Source organism: Nasonia vitripennis (assembly GCF_009193385.2).
Source record: "Nasonia vitripennis strain AsymCx chromosome 1 unlocalized genomic scaffold, Nvit_psr_1.1 chr1_random0012, whole genome shotgun sequence".
Lineage (NCBI taxonomy): Eukaryota > Metazoa > Arthropoda > Insecta > Hymenoptera > Pteromalidae > Nasonia > Nasonia vitripennis.
Genome location: NW_022279600.1, coordinates 377,248 through 396,366, shown reverse-complemented (window position 1 = coordinate 396,366; position 19,119 = coordinate 377,248). Strand labels below are relative to the sequence as shown.

The following is a 19,119-nucleotide window of genomic DNA, read 5'->3' as shown; positions in this document are numbered from 1 at the left end:
ACAACTTCCTTTTCACTCTAATTTTTTCTTTCTCTATCGAATCATTTTTATTTACTTGTTTTGTTATAAAAAACATTCCCGTTGTTAAATAAAAAGATATAATTCTGTGCGTTAGTTTCTCCTTGTGCTGCTCGCAACCGACGTACGGAATTGGTGCTAGTTTTTGACATACTGACGTTATTTCGAACAGAGTGTCAGCATTTATTTATCCAGAATTCAAAACCTTTAGTGTAGCCCTCTCCAATAAACTAATCAAGTCAAATATTTTAACAGAAGGTTCACACAAATAACCTTTAGATCGCATTCGAATGAGCTTATATGCCTCCGATACCGTTTTATTTTCCTTCCCTAGTGGAAATGGATTTTGTGCCAAAGTGTGCCATATTGTGCCATAATGTTCCAAAGTATTCAAATTGGGAAATTTACTACACTTTGGAATACCTTGGGATACTTTGGCACACTTTGGCACACTTTGGCACATTTTGACACACATGGGTTTTTCGGAAATTGAAGACTTAGAAAATTTTTGGTCAAAATTCGGAAAACTTGAATTCTGGGCGGATTCCCCTGTTAAGGCATGTTTTTCCAACATTTACGTCGGACAGCAGCTTTAAGGCAATAACGAGCAATTGTTAATTAATATTGTAAAAGTAATAAGTATCTAAAGCTGCTTAAAGTACACGAGTCTAAATGTTTGTATTAACTGTAACGAGTACTCATGGCTCAGTGGTTGACCTCCAGCTGACTAACCCAAAGGATCCGGGTTCGTTTTGATGCTAATTACTGCATTTATAAATCTAATCTGTTATATTAATGCTATAATTAATGTTATTTTCTCACTGCCTACAAATGCTGTTGGCTGCTTGTGGGACCACCCCTAATTTTAAGTTCCAATTAGCTTTCCCAGAAAAGCTAGGCAGTTTTCCTTCCAGAGATCCGCTTTTAGCGATTGACAAGTGGCGTAGAGACAATGGTCACAAAAATGCACTCAGACCGATAGGCCTGCAGAGAGCCCGAAGATGAACATAAGCTGATAGGACTAGAGAACGACAAACAATACTTACAGTGATTGACGAGTAACCTACAGGCATGCACCAAGACCGATGGGTCTCGTGATAGTCATTTTTGGCAGGAGATCCCTTATTTTGTTGCGCTACCTGCAGGGAGCGCGGAGATTAACACGTCGTACTGACTTTGACGAGTTTCCTAGAGGCCTGCAGGAAATCCCCAAAAAGATGCAGAGGCACCGATAAGTTTTATGAAGATACCCCTCCCTTTTGTTCGTTTCGCTAGCAGTGGACGAAAATGCGTGAGTGTCGAAGATACCTGCAGAGATAAACGTTGTAAAGGGTTTTAGCGTTTGACGAATGACCGAAGAGGGCCTGAAATACACGCGCGGACGGCCGGGTCTTATGATAGTCATTTTTGGCAGGAGATCCCTTATTTTGTTGCGCTACCTGCAGGGAGCGCGGAGATTAACACGTCGTACTGACTTTGACGAGTTTCCTAGAGGCCTGCAGGAAATCCCCAATAAGATGCAGATGCACCGATAAGTTTTATGAAGATACCCCTCCCTTTTTTTCGTTTCGCTAGCAGTGGACCAAAATGCGTGAGTGTCGAAGATACCTGCAGAGATGAACGTTGTAAAGGCTTTTAGCGTTTGACGAATGACCGAAGAGGGCCGCAGGAATCTAGAAACTATACCCGCTGGCAATACCTTTCTTTTTGTTTCGCTACCCACGGTGAAAATCAATTATTTTTCGGAAAAGGTCTGCAAAAGTACCCATAGACTATCTCACGAAGGCAAGTGAAATTTTTATTTGACGGGGAGGAGCATGGTCAAGGGAGATGTTTTTGAAATTAAGGAAGGAACATTTTTCTCCAAGTAGAGGACTTTTCAGGATAGTAGTGGGAAAAGAAGCTCAGCAAATCCGAGGATTTTCGGCAAAATAATGAAAAGTGTGCTCCTGTTTTCGAGTATAAATAACCCCTCAAGATACACCCGAGTCAGTCGCAGGTTTTCTTGCAAGCTGTCAAGAAAATGTCTTCAAAGAAAAGTTCATCAATGCAGACTTCTCGGAGCCGACGAAGTCTACAGGATGCTCAGGAGCGTATACGTTGGCTGATCGCCAACGCACCGACTCTCCTGACGATGCTAGACTACGTGTCCTGGGCCATGGATATAGTAGAAACATGTAAGTTAATTTTCTTATTACTCCACTTTAAAGTCACGAATTTTTTAAGTTTTTAATTAATTTATTTGAATTTTTTTAATGTTGCAGTGCCGCAACCACCGAATGCTGTTTTGCAACAATTGGCGCCGCGACGATCGCCGGCAGCTGACCCGCCTCGACGATCCCCAGTGGCTGACCCGCCGCATCGAACGCCGACAGCTGTCCCACCTCGTCGATCTCCGGCGGCTGACCTGCCTCAACGATCCCCGGCGGCTGACCCGCCGCAGCTATCCCCAGCTGCTAACTCGTCTGGACGATCCCCAATGACTGAGCAGCCTCGGCGACCCGAAGAAGACGGTCTCGCCGTGGTATTTTACAATTGAAAAGGACAGACAGTCAACAGCAGCAGCAACATCAGCAACATCAGCAACATCAGCAACAGCAACAACAGCAGCAGCAGCAGCAGCAACAACAGCAGCTGCAACCACAGCCGCAGCAACAACAGCGACCACAGCAACAACAACGCAATTTACCGAGGATTATAGATGATGAGATAATAATAGATCATGTAAACGTAAATAAAATTTACACAAATTATAAAAAAAAATAAATTTAAAGAACTGTGAACACCTCGCCATTAATTAAAACTTTGAATTCCGGAAAATTCCCGCCAGCGCTGACCATTGGTTAACCTACGACGGACACTGGCGGGAGTTTTCCCAAATTCAAAGTTTTATTTAACGATAGGTGTACGAAATTTTTAGAAAAGTTGAAAAAATTGTAAAATATTTAAGAAAATTTAGGTATGATTTTTAAATTGAATTACTCTGCTCTTTGTCTTCGTTTTAGTCTAAGTAAATAAATAAACTAATCTAATAAATTGACTACGTGTGAATAAGAGGTGATGACAAATGTCAATCCCTTTTCAAATTAATAATAAAAGTTGTCATATTTTTTTATAATAAAAAATAACAACTGTGTACAAAATTTTAATTTTTCTAAAAAAATCATTTTATTCAATAATTTTTTTCATAGTACATTTCAATAATTATCAACTTCGTCTTGACTAAATTTTTCAGACAAATAATTTAATAACCATGCTCTTATTGAAAGAGCATTATGGACGGCACATGATGGTTTTCTTCTAATCGAAAGATGATGGTGCAAGCAAAAGTAATTTTTATTACTTTTTATGTTCTCGAGCGGAGGGCATCCAAGATCTTCGACATTACATATTAGACTGAAAAAAAATAATGTGGATAAATTGAAGTATTAAAAGCATGAAAAAAAAAGAACTGAAGGAATGTATAAATACTTACGTATTCGGCAAATAATTTTTCAACCACAGTGCTTTCTGTTCTCCCTTAACGAATATCTTTTTAACATCTCGTGTAAAGATTTGTAAGACATGTTGAAGTCGATGGTATGGAATGTCACCAGAATTCCATTCAATTCCATGGTGACTTTTTTCTAGCCAATGTATCATACATTTTTCTTCCTCGGTAAGTTCTTCCCACGGCATTGGAGACTTGAAGAGGTAAGCAGTTGGTAAAGCTGTTTTTCTTATGTTGCGAAAACTAATTTCCTTGAAAATGAAAGTATCCGCAGCAATTCTTTGAAATCCTTGTATGTCAACAATATAAACATTTTCTTCCGGATATTTTAGTATGGTATTTTGAAACATCTATGGTCTAAAAATAGAAAATTCATCCCCTCCCAAGAAAATATCCCTTCTCCTCGTCATGACTTACTCCTCAGCTTTTCAATGTCGAAGATGACCACTTCTCTTTGGAGCAAAGATAGAAAATCCATCCATTCCCAAGAAAATATCCCTTCTCCTTGTCAAACTTTCTATTCATTGGTAGTTTCTAAAATTTTCCTCCTTTTCTTTCGTGGTCTCGTCTATATATAGCAAGAATTTTTACTGTGAGGAGCAGACTTCGTCCACAACAGTACACGAAACTCGTTCTTTATACAATTCTGTTTTATGAGTGTTAAATGAAAAAGTAAATATGGCTTCATTTCAACTTTTTGAACGCCTTGTTGAAGTAGTGCGTGATACTTTGCCAAATATACATGAAATGAGCAATAATGATATTCATTATTGGCTGGACATGTGCAATTCCACAATAAAGGAATTGAACGAAAAAATCGACAAAGCTAATCTTGCAAGAGGAGAAAAGCAGAAATATCAAACTTGTACGACACATCTTTCATGTGTGCAAGTTCAACTCCAACTATATCTTCAGCAAGGAGATGGTCTACAATCGGAAGAAACTGAAGCTAGAGTTGAGTGGCGAGATGTAGAATCAGCGTTTCAAAATCGAATTAGAACAGGTGTAGTTGTAAACATAAAGCATGTAGACATTCTAAGTTTTTTTAACGATGCGCAAAAGCTCTTCAAGGTTAAAGTAGAAGATTGCTTGAAGGAATATAACGCTGTAAAAATAAATTCTGACTTTATCGCAGAATTTTCTATGCAAAAAAATGGTGAGGAAACGACAGACATTAAATATTTTACAAGTGAAAGTGTTATAGCATTCATGTCAACGAATTTGGAAGAATGATTCAAGGATCATATCAAAGAACCTATTCTCACCCAGCTTGAAGAATTCCAGGAGAAAGATTCTGGCTGGACCCTGACGAGTATTATCAGTTTGTGTATCAATATGAAAAAATATTCTCCAATCAAGGGGAGTTCCTTCATTCCACTTCCAAAGTTTATAGAAAAGAAAAAGGCATGTGTTAATGTTCGTAATAATGATAATCATTGTTTCAAGTATGCTATACTTTCAGCATTGCATCCTAGTGAAACTAATCCCAATAGAGTTAATCAATATCGTTTGTATGAGAACGAGCTGAACTTTGGTGATATAGAATTTCCAGTGAAACTCAAAGATGTTCCGAAATTCCAAAAATTAAATGATATTTCAATAAATGTATACATATTAAAAAAGTACAATGCAAAGTTTGAAGTATCGCTATGTCATATTACAAAAGAAAAGAAAGAAAAACATGTTAATCTACTCCTCATTCAAGATTTTTACATAGATGAAAATGAAGAAAATAATCATGGTGATGGCGGAAGCTTGCTTAAATACCACTACGTTTGGATTAAATATCTGTCTCGACTTTTAAGCACTCAATTAAGTAAATCTCATATAAAATCATACCACTGTGAAAGGTGTTTACAAATATTTTACTGTGAAGAAAGGTTGGAAATGCATGAAAATGATTGCAAAAATTTAAATAAATGTCGAATTAATTTGCCCGACTTTAAGAATAAATTCTTAAATTTGAAGATTACAATAAAAGTGAAAAAGTTCCTTTTGTTATTTATGCAAATTTTGAATGTTTGTTAAAGCCTACTAAAAATGAAAATGCTTTTCAGCTTCATGAAGCATATAGCATAGGCTATTATATAAAGTGCAGCTTCGATGACAGTTTATCTGTTTATAAATCATACAGACAAGAAAATGAAGATGAAGAGACACCGACAAAATGGTTTGTTCGAGAACTGAAAGGAATTAGTGAAAAGATTGATCTACTCTACAAAAATCCAAAACCAATGAGACGAGACCATTGTCATCTAACAGGACGGTACGCTAGTTTTTAATGTATACAAATATTTAACTTAAATGCTATACAACATGTAAGACTTTTTTTTCTATTTAGTTTCAGAGGTGCAGCTCACAATTCATGCAATTTAAATTACAAGGATTCGAGGTTTGTGCGGTTTGTGCCGGTTATCTTTCATAACCTCAATTATGACACACACTTCATTTTGAAAGAGATAGCTACTTCTACAATAATGAATGGACGAGTATCTCTGATACCTCACAATAAAGAAAAATATATTTCATTTACGAAGTATACAGGGTGTCCCATTTTAATTTACCACCCCCTAGAACTGGTTAATAATTTGCTCTGAGAAAAAAATGTTTCAAATAAAATTTGTTGGGTTCGAAGGGGGACATCTTTCGGCTATTTTAGCTGTGACCTTGAACATGACCTTCAAGGTCATTTGAAAGTCAAGACCAAATTTTCATATGAAATGTGCATATTTTTATGGCGGATTCGGATTCTACTAAAAAAGAGAAACACTTTTTGTCCGAATCATTTTTTGAAAAAATCCCAAATTTTTGTTGTAAACGGCTTTAAAAAAGTTGAAAAAATCACTAGATATCTCTTATTGCCCCACCCTTTAAAAGAAGTTAAAAATTTTACATTTTATCCGAGGAATTAGAAACGTACACAATTTTACAAATTTAAGTCCAAGTATGACCTTAGCCATGAACTTGTCCTTAACCAACAAGGTCATTCGAAGGTCAGTCAATTTATTTAACGGTAATCCTCGATTTTTATTCCGGCAATTGAAGCTTGGCTATGACCTTGACCTCGAACCTTAAATTCATTTTAAGAAAGAACCATCACTTTATTGGAAAATACTCTCTTTTTCAAAGAAATGAAATTACCAAAAAATTTATTAACAGAACCAAAGTTCATTAGAACGCTAATCTGATTCATTTTTTATCACATGGGGGAAGTTTGCAATCTTCGGGGTGTGTTTGACATTCTCTGGGGCAAGTTTGCAATCTTCGGGGTATGTTTGACATTCTCTGGGGCAAGTTTTACGTCATCTGCGGAAAATTTGACATCATCTGGGGCAAGTTTACGGTCACAACTGGGACAAGTTTGACATCATCTGGGGCAAGTTTGAGCAGTAAGGGGCATGTTTTCAACTGAGAATCAAAATCAAGCTTAGTTTTTTTAATGAAAATTGTACATATTTTAAATCATATTCAGATTCTCTGATAAAGTACGCATCTTTTTAAGAAATATTTTTCTCGTAAATGCTTTATTTCTCGCTAAAAGACATTTTTTTGCTTCGTTATCGTTCTATTGGTAAAGCTTGTAAATTCTTACAGCTCCTCAAAGCTTCTCATCATTAGGTTTTCATTGACTTTCTGAATTTCAGAGCAGAAAAATACTTATAATAAATTATTTCTAGTAAGATTAAATATTCCCTAAAAAATCTACCTACAACAGATAAAGGCTGACTACACGCCAGTAGAGATAGTCAACATGATCAAGATTCTGGGAGAATGTCACGACAATTACAAGGCTGCAGCGAGGCTGTACGCTGAAAGGTATCCGGACGCTCGTCATCCTACTAGGAGGAATATTAAACTTCTAACGATAAGAGCTCAAGGAGGTAACTTAAGAAGGAAGAGGCGACGGACGGGCCCAAGAGAGCATATTGCACTTGGGGTTCGTGCTGTAATTGCCGAGGATCCTCATATTTCGACGCGACAAATTCAGCGAATGCATGGAGTACCCAGATCAACAGTTTCCCGTTTATTGCGTCATTTTAGATTTCATCCATATCACTTGCACCTTACACATGCCATTGAGCCTGGTGATCCTGCCAGGCGACTTAGATTCTGTCAATGGGCGGAAACACGAATGCGCATAGATCCATTTTTCTTTAATCGGACTCTCTTTACAGACGAGGCAAAGTTCGACAATATGGGAGGAGTTAATCTTCATAACGCGCATTATTATGCAGAAGAAAATCCACATTGGCAGCGAGATCACCGTACACAAAGACGGTGGTCAATTAATGTTTGGGCGGGCATAGTTGGGGAATACGTTGTGGGTCCAATTTTTTATGACCGTAATTTAAACGGCGAGCTTTATTTAGATATTCTCGAGAACCAAATTCCACCTCTTCTAGAAAACATTCCGCTAGAAATAAGGCGAGACATGTGGTTCCAGCAAGATGGTGCTCCCGCTCATCGTAGACTACTTGTCAGGAGATTTCTGAACGCGACATACCCAAATAGTTGGATTGGAATTGGTAGTCCAATCTGTGAATTCCCTGCGCGATCGCCAGATTTGACCCCATTGGACTTCTTTCTGTGGGGGGCCGTGAAGCAGAGAGTTTACGCGGAAGCCCCGACGACGGCACAAAATATGATGGAGAGAATTGTTGCAGCATTCCAGGCGTTCACCCCACAAACATTAATAGATGTCCAAAGAAGTTTTCGGCAGAGAATACAAATGTGCATTCAACAAAATGGGCAATTGATAGAGCACTTGAGGCGTTGAAATTTCCGTGACTAGCTGAACGAAGGGGTCTTGCCTCAAGTGGCTGGACGTGAAGGTCTTGCCTTAAGTGGTTGGACGTGAAGGTCTTGCCTTAAGTGGCTGGATAGGGTCTTGCCTTAAGTGGTTGGACGGGGTCTTGCCTTAAGTGGCTGGACGTGAAGGTCTTGCCTTAAGTGATCAAAAGGATACCTCTGTCTTTGTTTGAAGCTAGTAACATTCATCTAAAACAGCTTATTTCTAGGACAAATTCTCTTTTCAGTTAAAGGGAGAGCTACCTATTGATGATCAAAAAATGGTTAAGACAAAAAGTGTTACTTTTTTGGTAGAACCCGAATCTGTGATAAATCTTATTCAAATGACCTTGAAGGTCATGTTCAAGGTCACAGCTGGAATAGCCAAAAGATGCCCCCCTTCTAACCCAACAAATTTTATTTGAAACATTTTTTTCTCAGAGCAAATTTTTAACTTCTTTTAAAGGGTGGGGCAATAAGAGATATTAGTGATTTTTTCAACTTTTTTAAAGCCATTTACAACAAAAATTTGGGGATTTTTAAAAAAATGATTCAGCCAAAAAGTGTTTCTCTTTTTTAGTAGAATCCGAATCCGCCATAAAAATATGCACATTTCATATGAAAATTTGGTCTTGACTTTCAAATGACCTTGAAGGTTATGTTCAAGGTCGCAGCTAAAATAGCCAAAAGATGCCCCCCTTCGAACCCAACAAATTTTATTTGAAACATTTTTTTCTCAGAGCAAATTATTAACCTGTTTTAGGTGGTGGTAAATTAAAATGGGACACCCTGTATAGATGACTGTGACATCAGTCTGAGATTTATAGATTCATGGCGTTTTTTACCATCATCGTTGGAAAAGCTTGCATCATATTTGGAAACCGTGCCGATAGCAGTAAATGAGTTTAAAAATGATGGATTTACAGATGAACAAATCAATCTTCTTAGACGAAAAGGTATATTTCCATATGATTTCGTAGATGGATTGGACAAGTTGATGACTACAAAACTGCCAGAGAAGAATGAGTTTTACAATAAACTAACAGATTCTCATATTATTGACGAAGACTATCACCATGTTGTTACAGTATGGAATATGTTTACTATAAAAACTTTGGGTGAATATTCAGATTTGTACTTGAAAACAGATGTTTTATTATTAGCTGAAGTCTTCGAAAGTTTTTGAGAGACATCTCTGAAAGCGTATAGTTTATGTCCTGCACACTTTTACACGACTCCAGGTCTCACATTTTCAGCAGCTCTAAAAATGACAAAAGTGGAATTGGAGCTTCTTACAGATATAGATATGCTGATGTTTATTGAAGCAGGCATTCGAGGAGGAATAAGTCAATGTTGCAATCGGTATGCTAAGGCGAACAATCCGTACATGGGACCATCATACGATAAGAATCAGAAAACGAAGACACTCTTATATTTTGATATTAATAATCTTTATGGATGGGATATGGTGCAGTATTTACCAGTGGGAAAATTCAAATGGATCGAATATGAAACGAATTCAAATTTTTTCAATGCACCAACAGGCTCTGATACAGGCTACTTTGCTGAAGTAGATTTAGAGTATCCTGAAGAAATACATGATGATCATCAAGATTTGCCTTTTTGTGCAGAGCATCGTACACCCCCTAGCTCAAAGCAAAAGAAACTGTTGACTACTTTGAATGATAAGAAAAGGTATGTCATTCATTATCTTGCGTTAAAACAGGTATTAGATAATGGACTTCGACTAAAAAAAGTGCATAGGATTGGCTTAAACCATATGTTGAATTTAATACAGAGAAGAGAAAGCAGGCCAAGAATGAGTTTAAAAAGCTTTTCTACAAGTTATTAATTAATGCAGTATATGGTAAGTACATCGAGCGAGAACGATCTCGCGTTGATGTGCGATTAGTGAATAAATTTACAAGTCGATATGGAGCAGAAGCTCAACCAAATTTTCATAGTTGTGCTATCTTTGATAAAAATTTGGTTGCTGTACAGCTAAAGAGAACAAGTATTACAATTAAAAAACCAATATACGTTGGTCTCAGCATTCTCGATTTGTCTAAAACATTGTTATACGATTTTCATTATTCATATATGAAGCGTCGACTTAGGGACAAATGTAAACTCCTTTACACCGACACAGATAGTCTAATATATGAAGTCGTTGACGTGGATATGTATAAAATAATGAAAGAAGACTTGCACAAATTTGATACTTCTGATTACAAAGAGAACAATCAATTTGGAATCCCGCATGTTAATAAAAAAGTGCCTGGATTAATGAAAGATGAATGCTGTGGCAAGATTATGACGGAATTTATTGGTTTACGTAGCAAAATGTATAGTATTTTGATAGATGGATCTGAGACTGTGAAAAAAGCCAAAGGCATACAATCGAGTGTTGTGAAGAAAACAATCACGTTCGAAGATTATCGGAAATGTCTTGAAGAACAAATTATTGTTAAACGTGAGCAGTGCAACATTTGCTCTAAATTGCATGTAGTGCATACTGAAAAACAGAATAAAATAGCACTAAGTCCGCATGATGATAAAAGATACTTATTACCGCATAGCACAGACACTTTGCCTTGGGGTCATTACCAAATTATTCAGGAACAGATGGCGCTGGCTGTAATTCAAATGGAGGGGGATGAAAAAATGGCTGATACAAGAGAAGAAAGACTGGGGGAGATGGAAGTGGAGAAGGGGTATGAAGTGACCAATACTGAAGAAGAAAGCGAGAGAGCAATGGAGAGGGGGAACGAAGTGACCAATGAAAAAAGTGCAGCACGAGTGGAGGTGACACTTTATGGCGATACAGGTGAACAAATCATTATCGAATACGATGTTTGTGAGGAGCTAATGCACGAATGGAATCCATCGATGGAGGGGGCATCTTCCGATAGATGGGATATTCTACAAGAAGCGATGGAAGGGGCAGACATCATGGTGGGGAATGGGCTATATCAACCGACGCAGCACGGTGAAGAGCACATTCGAGCAGTCGAGCTTGAAAATTACCTGCCTTTGGAGAAGAAACCAAGACTCACTTAACATTTCCAAGTAAGTTCATAGCTGATTCTCACTATTTTTCTTCTCAAAGAAAGTATTTTCTCTAATACAAATTCTTATATTTTTACTTTTCAGAATGGATCTATCTGCACTTAACAAAATTGCTGAGCGCGAGTTCTTGCCCAAGGAGAAAGCCACGGACTTAGAAAAAGATCACGCATACATGGTGACTGCGCTCAAGGAAGTAAAGACGAGATTCGGCACGAAGATCGTGGCCGAGATCGATGACAGCTTTCAAATATTTCTTCCAGAAAAGATCTCATCAGCAATCTTGAAAGGTCAAGAACTTTTCAATAATCTCTCTAACACAGCAAATAAACTTAGTTTATTTATAACATATCAGGGTGGAACTTCTTTTAAGTTCACCACATGCTAAAATAATGAAATACAAAGACTGATAATTGTTAAATACTATTTATTTATTTGTTCAAACTTGTGTGCAATTTACATGAATAAATACATTATTAAATATAATAACAATTGCTTTCTTATTTATTTGAACCTTGAATAATTCATACAATCTAATTTTTATCTATCCAACTATTATGCTTGTCACTAAATCCTAACCATTTAACATATACGCGTTTACCACTTTTCTTTAAAACTTTTTCTACTAAATAAATTTCCGAATACATAGTTTTATGAATTTCCGTTTCATAAAAGCCGCCAGAGACGGGTTTATCATAATAATCTTTGAGATGGTAAGTTACTGGATCTGTTTTTACAACTCGCGTTATTGTGAAAATTTCCGTTGACCAGTTTGGCGTGTAACCTTCTTCAAAAACATTTTTTATCCTACTTATTCGTACTTTATCTCCTACTTTAAATTTCGGTTTTTTCACTGGCGACTTTTCATTTGGAAAACGTCTCTTGACTTCTCGCTCATTTGCCAGTGTAACATTTTCAGGCTCGATTCCTGTTGTCCGATGTTTTCTCAAATTGTATGCTTTGAGGAAGTTAGGTAGAATATCCAACCATTTATAGCTTCCTTGTTTGCTGAATTCTGTCCACATTGCATTTTTTAATGTTCTATTGAATCGTTCGCATATGCTTGCATGAAGAGTACTATGTGAAGAGTATAAGTGTATATTGTGCTTCTTCATAAGTTTTTGAAAAATTGAATTGTAAAATTCTTTTCCTTGGTCAGTTTGTAGATTCTTCGGTACTCGTCCTTCTTTTAGTATTAACTTCATAGCTGTAGTAACATCATTACCACTCTTTGACTTGACTGGCACGGCCCATGCATACTTTGAAAATATATCACGTATGTCATATTTTCTTCTCTTGTATCGCCGACGTGCTGGTTTGTGCAGCTCTTCAGCTACTCTATGACGTTCCATCTTCCTTTACAGTAGATGAAAATCTATCTGGAAATTCATCTATACGAACTTTTAATTGTTTATTCACTTCTTCAATGATATAATCTACACCAGAGTAATTGCGAAGAGTTGTACTATAAAGATAACGCAATTTTGCATTCACTTCCAATTGATGTTTTTCAACTTGCTGCTTGTATTCTTCTATAACTTCACCGATTCCAGCAATTTTAGCAGCTATATAATTTATTTCAGTTTGTAGAATAACTTTCAGTGAATGCAATGTGATTGCATCGTGTGAATGATTGGGCGGTCCTAGGTTGCAAAGTCGCTTGTTTTCTAGATCAAAATCACCGTCCGGTGTAAAATTGAAACCAATGCCTGGAGGACCACCACTCACTTGCGAGCCCTCAAGTTTTCTTCCAAACACATCGAAACTCATGGTAGTACTGATGCAAAGAAGAAAGTTGCGTATCAATATATATGCCCAGCTTCACGTAATTCCTCAATAATCGACTGGATTTCATTGTCGTGATTATTATTTCCAGATGATCGTTCGGCAATCAATAGTCGAAGTCTCTCAGTAAGCTCGTTTGGATCATCCCAGTAGACGAGATCAATGGAAGAATTTTTCTTAGCTATTTTATATTTAGGTATGAGTCCTCCTCCGCTGCTACTGTTCTTTTTACGTGGAGTGCTGCGGAACATTGGTGCTAAAATATTCTTATATTTATTACTTCTCGACATTCGTATAGATTCATCTTTGCTGAATTTTTTCCGATGAGCATTTGTTGCTTCCAGAATCTTGCGATAATTTGTACGATCTGATGAGCTCAGAAGAAGATCATCCGGATATTTTTTAAATAGCAATTCCATCAGTCCACTCGTTTTAGGATAACTTTCATTTCTGACTTTGACATATTTATCATCAATCATATACACTACTGCTTTTATCTAGCAATGATAAAAAGTCTTCAGCTGATTCATTTTTTTCACTCGCAGATCTAAATGTAGAATTGATTATTGTGTCATAAACATCATCATCATCATCATCATCATCATCATCATCATCATCATCATCATCATCATCATCATCATAATCATAAACAGTATAATCCAATAAACTTGATTTATTGTTCTTATTTTGATCGTTGAGCAAACTCGATCGATCGATTCTCATTCGTTTTTTCATTTTTTTACTGCTGTTTTGATCCAAAATGTGATTGGATGGTTGCTGTAGTGGGCTTTCACTTTTCATCTCAACAAGTTTCTCAAGTGGTGTGATGACTGGTTTTAGACTATCACCGATGACTTTTTCAAAATCATCTTTCTCCTGTTTTAATAAAGTGTATTTTTTTTAATACCCTCACGAGCTCGCAAGAGCTCACTAAGAACATTCTTCTCTTTCTCGAAGTCTGACATGCTGACGTGGCGATGTCTACAACTGAACTGTAAGTTTGAAACTCATAATTCCTTTTTTATTGCAAAACAGTCAAATCCTTTTCTGTATCTACCCTCATTCATCGGCCTATCTTTGTCAATAACGATGAATCCATATCTATCATTCTTCCAACATTCAGAACAAAGATTTCGAAATTCGTTGAAAGTTAAATCGGTATTCACATGATCTTCATAGATATGTTTAAGATTTACATCATCTTGTCGATAAATTACTAACAAATTGACATTATCTCTAATGAGATGTTTTCCTATATGAGCATAAGATTGACATAGATAGAAGCTATCTACACTCTTATGTCAACCCATACAGAAGAATGCTCTGACGTTATCCTGCTTCTCACATGCCACATCATCAAAAATCATTATTGAATTTGGAAGGGCTTCATCTGGAGATACTACAGATTCATGCTCACTGAACGGAAGATATGACACTCCTTCAATCGGATCCAAGACATTTTTGAGAAATTGATACTTTGGCTAATTCAAGGATTTAGAGTATACATACAAATTCTCAAACCTAAGACCATTGGGGTGTGTAATTAAAGCCAATAAACTATTTGTTTTTCCACAGTTTGATGGACCACAGAATACTGCTCGTATACTATCTGGTAGTAATTCCCCATGACGCTTCTTTCTCTTCTCTTTTCCAAAATCAAAATTCGTGACAGGGAGTTTGACGTTCTGCTCGGTAAAATCCATGTTCACTCAACAGAGTAAAATATAACATTGAGCTCTCGAAATATAAACGCTCGTTTTATACCATGAACGTCAGTTGTGAATCAACACTCGAAGAGAGATGATCATACACAAATCTCAGAAACAGCCGAAAGGCTATGGATTGCTTGATAAAGTTATCAATAACTTACCTGTTGAAATGCATCTTCCTGGATATCAATACTGCGATCCAGGAACTAAATTGTAAAAGCGAATGAAAAGAGGAGATCCTGGTATTAATCCGCTTGATCAGGCTTGTAAAAAACACGACATAGCTTACTCCGATAAAAACGGAGATCGTAAAGCTGCTGACAAGATGCTTGCTGAGGAAGCTATGCAACGTGTCAGAGCTAAGGATGCTAGTCTTGGCGAAAAAGCTTTTGCTTTTGCTGTTAGCAATGCTATGAAATTAAAAGGAAAAACTGGAATGGGACTGAAATTTAATAAGTTAGTGACTGCGGCTAAAAAATCAATGTCAACAAGTAAAAGTTCTCGCAAGGTTATTCAATCAGCCTTGAAGGGTGCACGTCAAGCTGTTAAAAGTGTAGGTGGAAAGAAAAAAGTTATCATTCCACGTGTTCTGCCGCTTCCATCAAACATTGGTGGAGTTCTTCCTTTTCTCATTCCATTGTTCGCAGGACTAAGTGCAACCGGTGCTCTAGCAGGAGGCGCTGCTGGAATAGCTAAAGCAGTTAATGATGCTAAAGCTGCGCAAAAAAGTCATGAAGAAAGTAAGAGGCATAATAAGGCCATGGAAGCTATTGCTTTAGACAAAGGTCTTCATCTTAAGCCCTATAAAACTGGAATGGGATTATTTATGAAACCTCATATCGGTCGTGGTCATCAAGTCAGTAGAAAAAAAAACTTCGATTTAGCTTTGCCAAATCGTGCACTGACTGATTACGATCTAAAAAAATATGCTCATACGATGAAAATCTCAGATTTCAGAAGTGTTTTCATGAGAAATAATCTACCACCCGATGGTCCATGGCATAATGAAACAGCAGTGGTAAACTTGGACGACTTCCAAAATAGAGGCACTCACTGGGTTTGCTATCGCAAACGTGGTCCTGAAGTGATTTATTTTGATAGTTTTGGCGATCTTAAACCTCCTAAAGATCTCATGTTGTATTTTAACGTGAAAGAAGTGAAATACAACTATAAAAGATATCAAAATTTTGACTCATTTATATGTGGTCATCTTTGTCTCTTTTTCTTAGCTGGGAGACTATAAAAGAGATGCTCACTGACGAATAGAATCATTATCTTCCGATCAGTCATGGAAGATAGCTTCACTCTGAGTCTCTCAGAAAACTCATCTGTCTTAGAAGCGCAATATTTTCCTTCGATTGAACTACCGAAGCATACAAATTTTGTCTTGGGTTTAGTTGAACTTTTATCATTTAACTCTATTCCAAATGTTGACTATTCAAATAATAAACTGCATTTAAACGGAGATATTATTATTAATATTCCTACTGGCAGTTATGAGATTGATGCTATTAATAAATTTTTACAAGCAAATTTGAAATCCAAAGGAATCGAATTCTCGTTGAAAGCTAACAACAATACTCTTAGAAGTGAAATTCTCTGCAGTCATCCGATAGATCTCACACCTCACGATTCCATAGGCCGTCTCCTTGGCTTTGCTCCTCGCACTCTCGAAGAAAACATTCAACAAAGCTCTGATTTACCAGTGAAAATATTGAGAATCAATGCACTCAGAGTTGAGTGCAATATTACTGGAGGTGCTTATATCAATAATAAGAAAGTTCATACAATCCATGAGTTCTTTCCCAGAGTGCCTCCGGGATATAAAATCATAGAAGTTCTGTCACACGTCATATATCTACCGGTCAGTGTCAAGTGCATAGATCATCTACAAATTCAAATTGTTGATCAGGATGGAAATTTAGTGAATTTTCGAGGAGAGGAAATAACTATTAGACTTCACATCAAATCTGTATAATGGGCATCGTTTACAATTCTGGATCATATATAAATCAGTCATCATGGCAACCAGTCATCAGTCGACCGAAGAAACTCAAACCGTTAACACGCAAGAGCATTCAATTTCTGAAAAGTTTAGGACTAAAAGTTCGTGGAAAAAATTCACGTGTATAATTCTTTGCTGCTTCCAGAAAAATGGACGAAATTCTAAGCATTCGATCAGGTGTCGTATTCGATGAGTCTATTGCTCATTACGAAGTACACGCACATCAACCATACTCATCATTAAGCTTTGACAACAGTGATGAAATTCGTATTTCTATCCAACATCAAAATCTATGTCTCTTACCATCGCGCAGCTCTATCCATATATGTGGAAAGTTGCAAGTAAAAGGTGGATCAGCAGCACTTGCTAAAACTAAATTTGTCAACAATGGCATTTGTCATCTGTTTGATGAAATTCGTTATGAGATTAATGCTGTGGAGATAGATAAAAGTAAAAATGTTGGTCTGAGCAGTGTTATGAAAGGATTGATTTCATTTAATTTGAATCAGAATGATATGCTGGAAAATGCAGGCTGGCTTGGTATTCAAGACAATATCAAATCGGTCGTAGATGACAAGGGAAATTTTGACGTTGCGATTCCACTGAGTATGATCTTGGGTTTTGCAGAAGACTATAAAAAGATTATAGTTAATATGAAGCATGAGCTCATTCTCACAAGATCGAGAAGCGACTTGAACGTAATAATCCAGGAAGGTACTGTAGCATCTGGTGTAACTACTTATGAAGATTACGAAGTAAAAGTATCAAAGATAGAGTGGTTGATGCCATATGTTGTTGCATCTGATAAACAAAAAATCCAGCTATTGAATTTCATTGGTAAAGATAATCCTATCTTCATGTGTTTCTGTTCTTGGGAATTATCTGAATATCCTCTTCTCCCAAGCACTACTAAACACGCCTGGACGGTGAAAACATCAAATCAATTGGAAAAACTTCGTTTTGTGATTCTTGGACTGCAAACAAAGAGAAAATCATTGAGAACTGCAAACGCCAGTCGATTTGACCATTGTGAGTTGAGTAATGTGAAACTTTTCTTGAATTCACAATATTATCCATACAACAATATGAACCTCGACATAGCTAAAAACCAGTTTGCCATTCTCTATGATATGTACGCTAATTTTCAAAAATCCTACTATGGAAGAGATCCGCCACCGCTGCTGACAAAGTCTTCGTTTCTCAACTTTGCACCACTCGTAGTTATTGACTGTTCACGACAAAACGAATCTCTCAAGAGCGCTCCTGTCGATGTACGTCTGGAGTTTGAGGCTAAAAAAGATTTTCCTGCTAACACTTCAGCCTACTGTCTGATCTTACACGATCGCATCGTTCAGTACAATCCTATTAGTGGAGATGTTAAGAAGCTCGTCTAAGCTGCACCGGAAAATGGAGTATGCAGTAGACATGACTGGTTTCAAGCAAACCGAAGAAGATTATATTCTAAAGGAATTAGCAATCATACCTCTCAAGGAAAATAGTGCAGATCCTATTGTTCTAACATTCAAAAATCCCTTCTCATGGAAAAAACTCTCAGACAAAAGGCAAAGGGAAAACAAATGGCTCAAACATAATTATCATGGCATCAGGTGGAAAACGGATGGACATGACTACTCTCAAATCGGAAACTTGCTTCGTGACGCTTTACAAATCTAAAGTAAGTCTAAAATAAATACACAAAAAAAGAAATTAATTTTTTTGTTCCTCAGTGTACATTTCTAATCGATTTATAATCCGACATTTTCACTGATTTAAGCAGTGACCATTTCACTAATTCATTCAGTGAATAGTCACTATTTGGCAGTTGCATACTTTTCACTGTATAAATTAGCGCATATGCACTATCAATCAGTGAAATTTCACTATTTTACATGGAGAGAGTATAATATCTTCGCTGCCTAAGAAGGCTCGCACGTTTTGCGTCCTTGCTCCGAAGACTAGCACATTTCACGAAAACACTAGTGGCTGCGGGGCTTTATGCTTAAACAATAGATGATGTTTACGATATGATGATGTTGTACATAGTAATATTCACATGCAAAGAGTCAGCTAATACAAAAATTATTAAATTATCATAAGTATTTCTCATACTACAAAAGCATTAATTTGAGCCGTAAAACGTGCTATTTCGCGGCGAAAAGTGAAAAGTGCTAGTCTTCGGTGCGAATAACCAAATGTACTAGTCTTCGGTGCGAGATCTGAAATGTACTACTCTTCGTAGGGAGCGATGATGTATTATC

General features: G+C 36.9%; 2 protein-coding genes across 2 annotated transcripts; one reads left to right on the top strand and one right to left on the bottom strand.

The window, feature by feature from the left end:
• Positions 1 to 3,214: 3,214 nt before the first annotated feature.
• On the bottom strand, positions 3,215 to 3,858 carry LOC116415883. The gene is made up of 2 exons (XM_031921477.1): positions 3,494 to 3,858; positions 3,215 to 3,414 (listed from the first exon to the last, which is right to left on the bottom strand). The coding sequence occupies exons 1-2, from the start codon at positions 3,856 to 3,858 to the stop codon at positions 3,216 to 3,218; spliced, it is 564 nt and encodes a 187-aa protein (XP_031777337.1). The 3' UTR covers position 3,215.
• A 6,378-nt stretch (positions 3,859 to 10,236) lies between these two features.
• Positions 10,237 to 11,761, top strand: LOC116415897. The gene is made up of 2 exons (XM_031921521.1): positions 10,237 to 11,365; positions 11,450 to 11,761. The coding sequence occupies exons 1-2, from the start codon at positions 11,259 to 11,261 to the stop codon at positions 11,748 to 11,750; spliced, it is 408 nt and encodes a 135-aa protein (XP_031777381.1). The 5' UTR covers positions 10,237 to 11,258; the 3' UTR covers positions 11,751 to 11,761.
• The last annotated feature ends 7,358 nt before the right edge of the window (positions 11,762 to 19,119 follow it).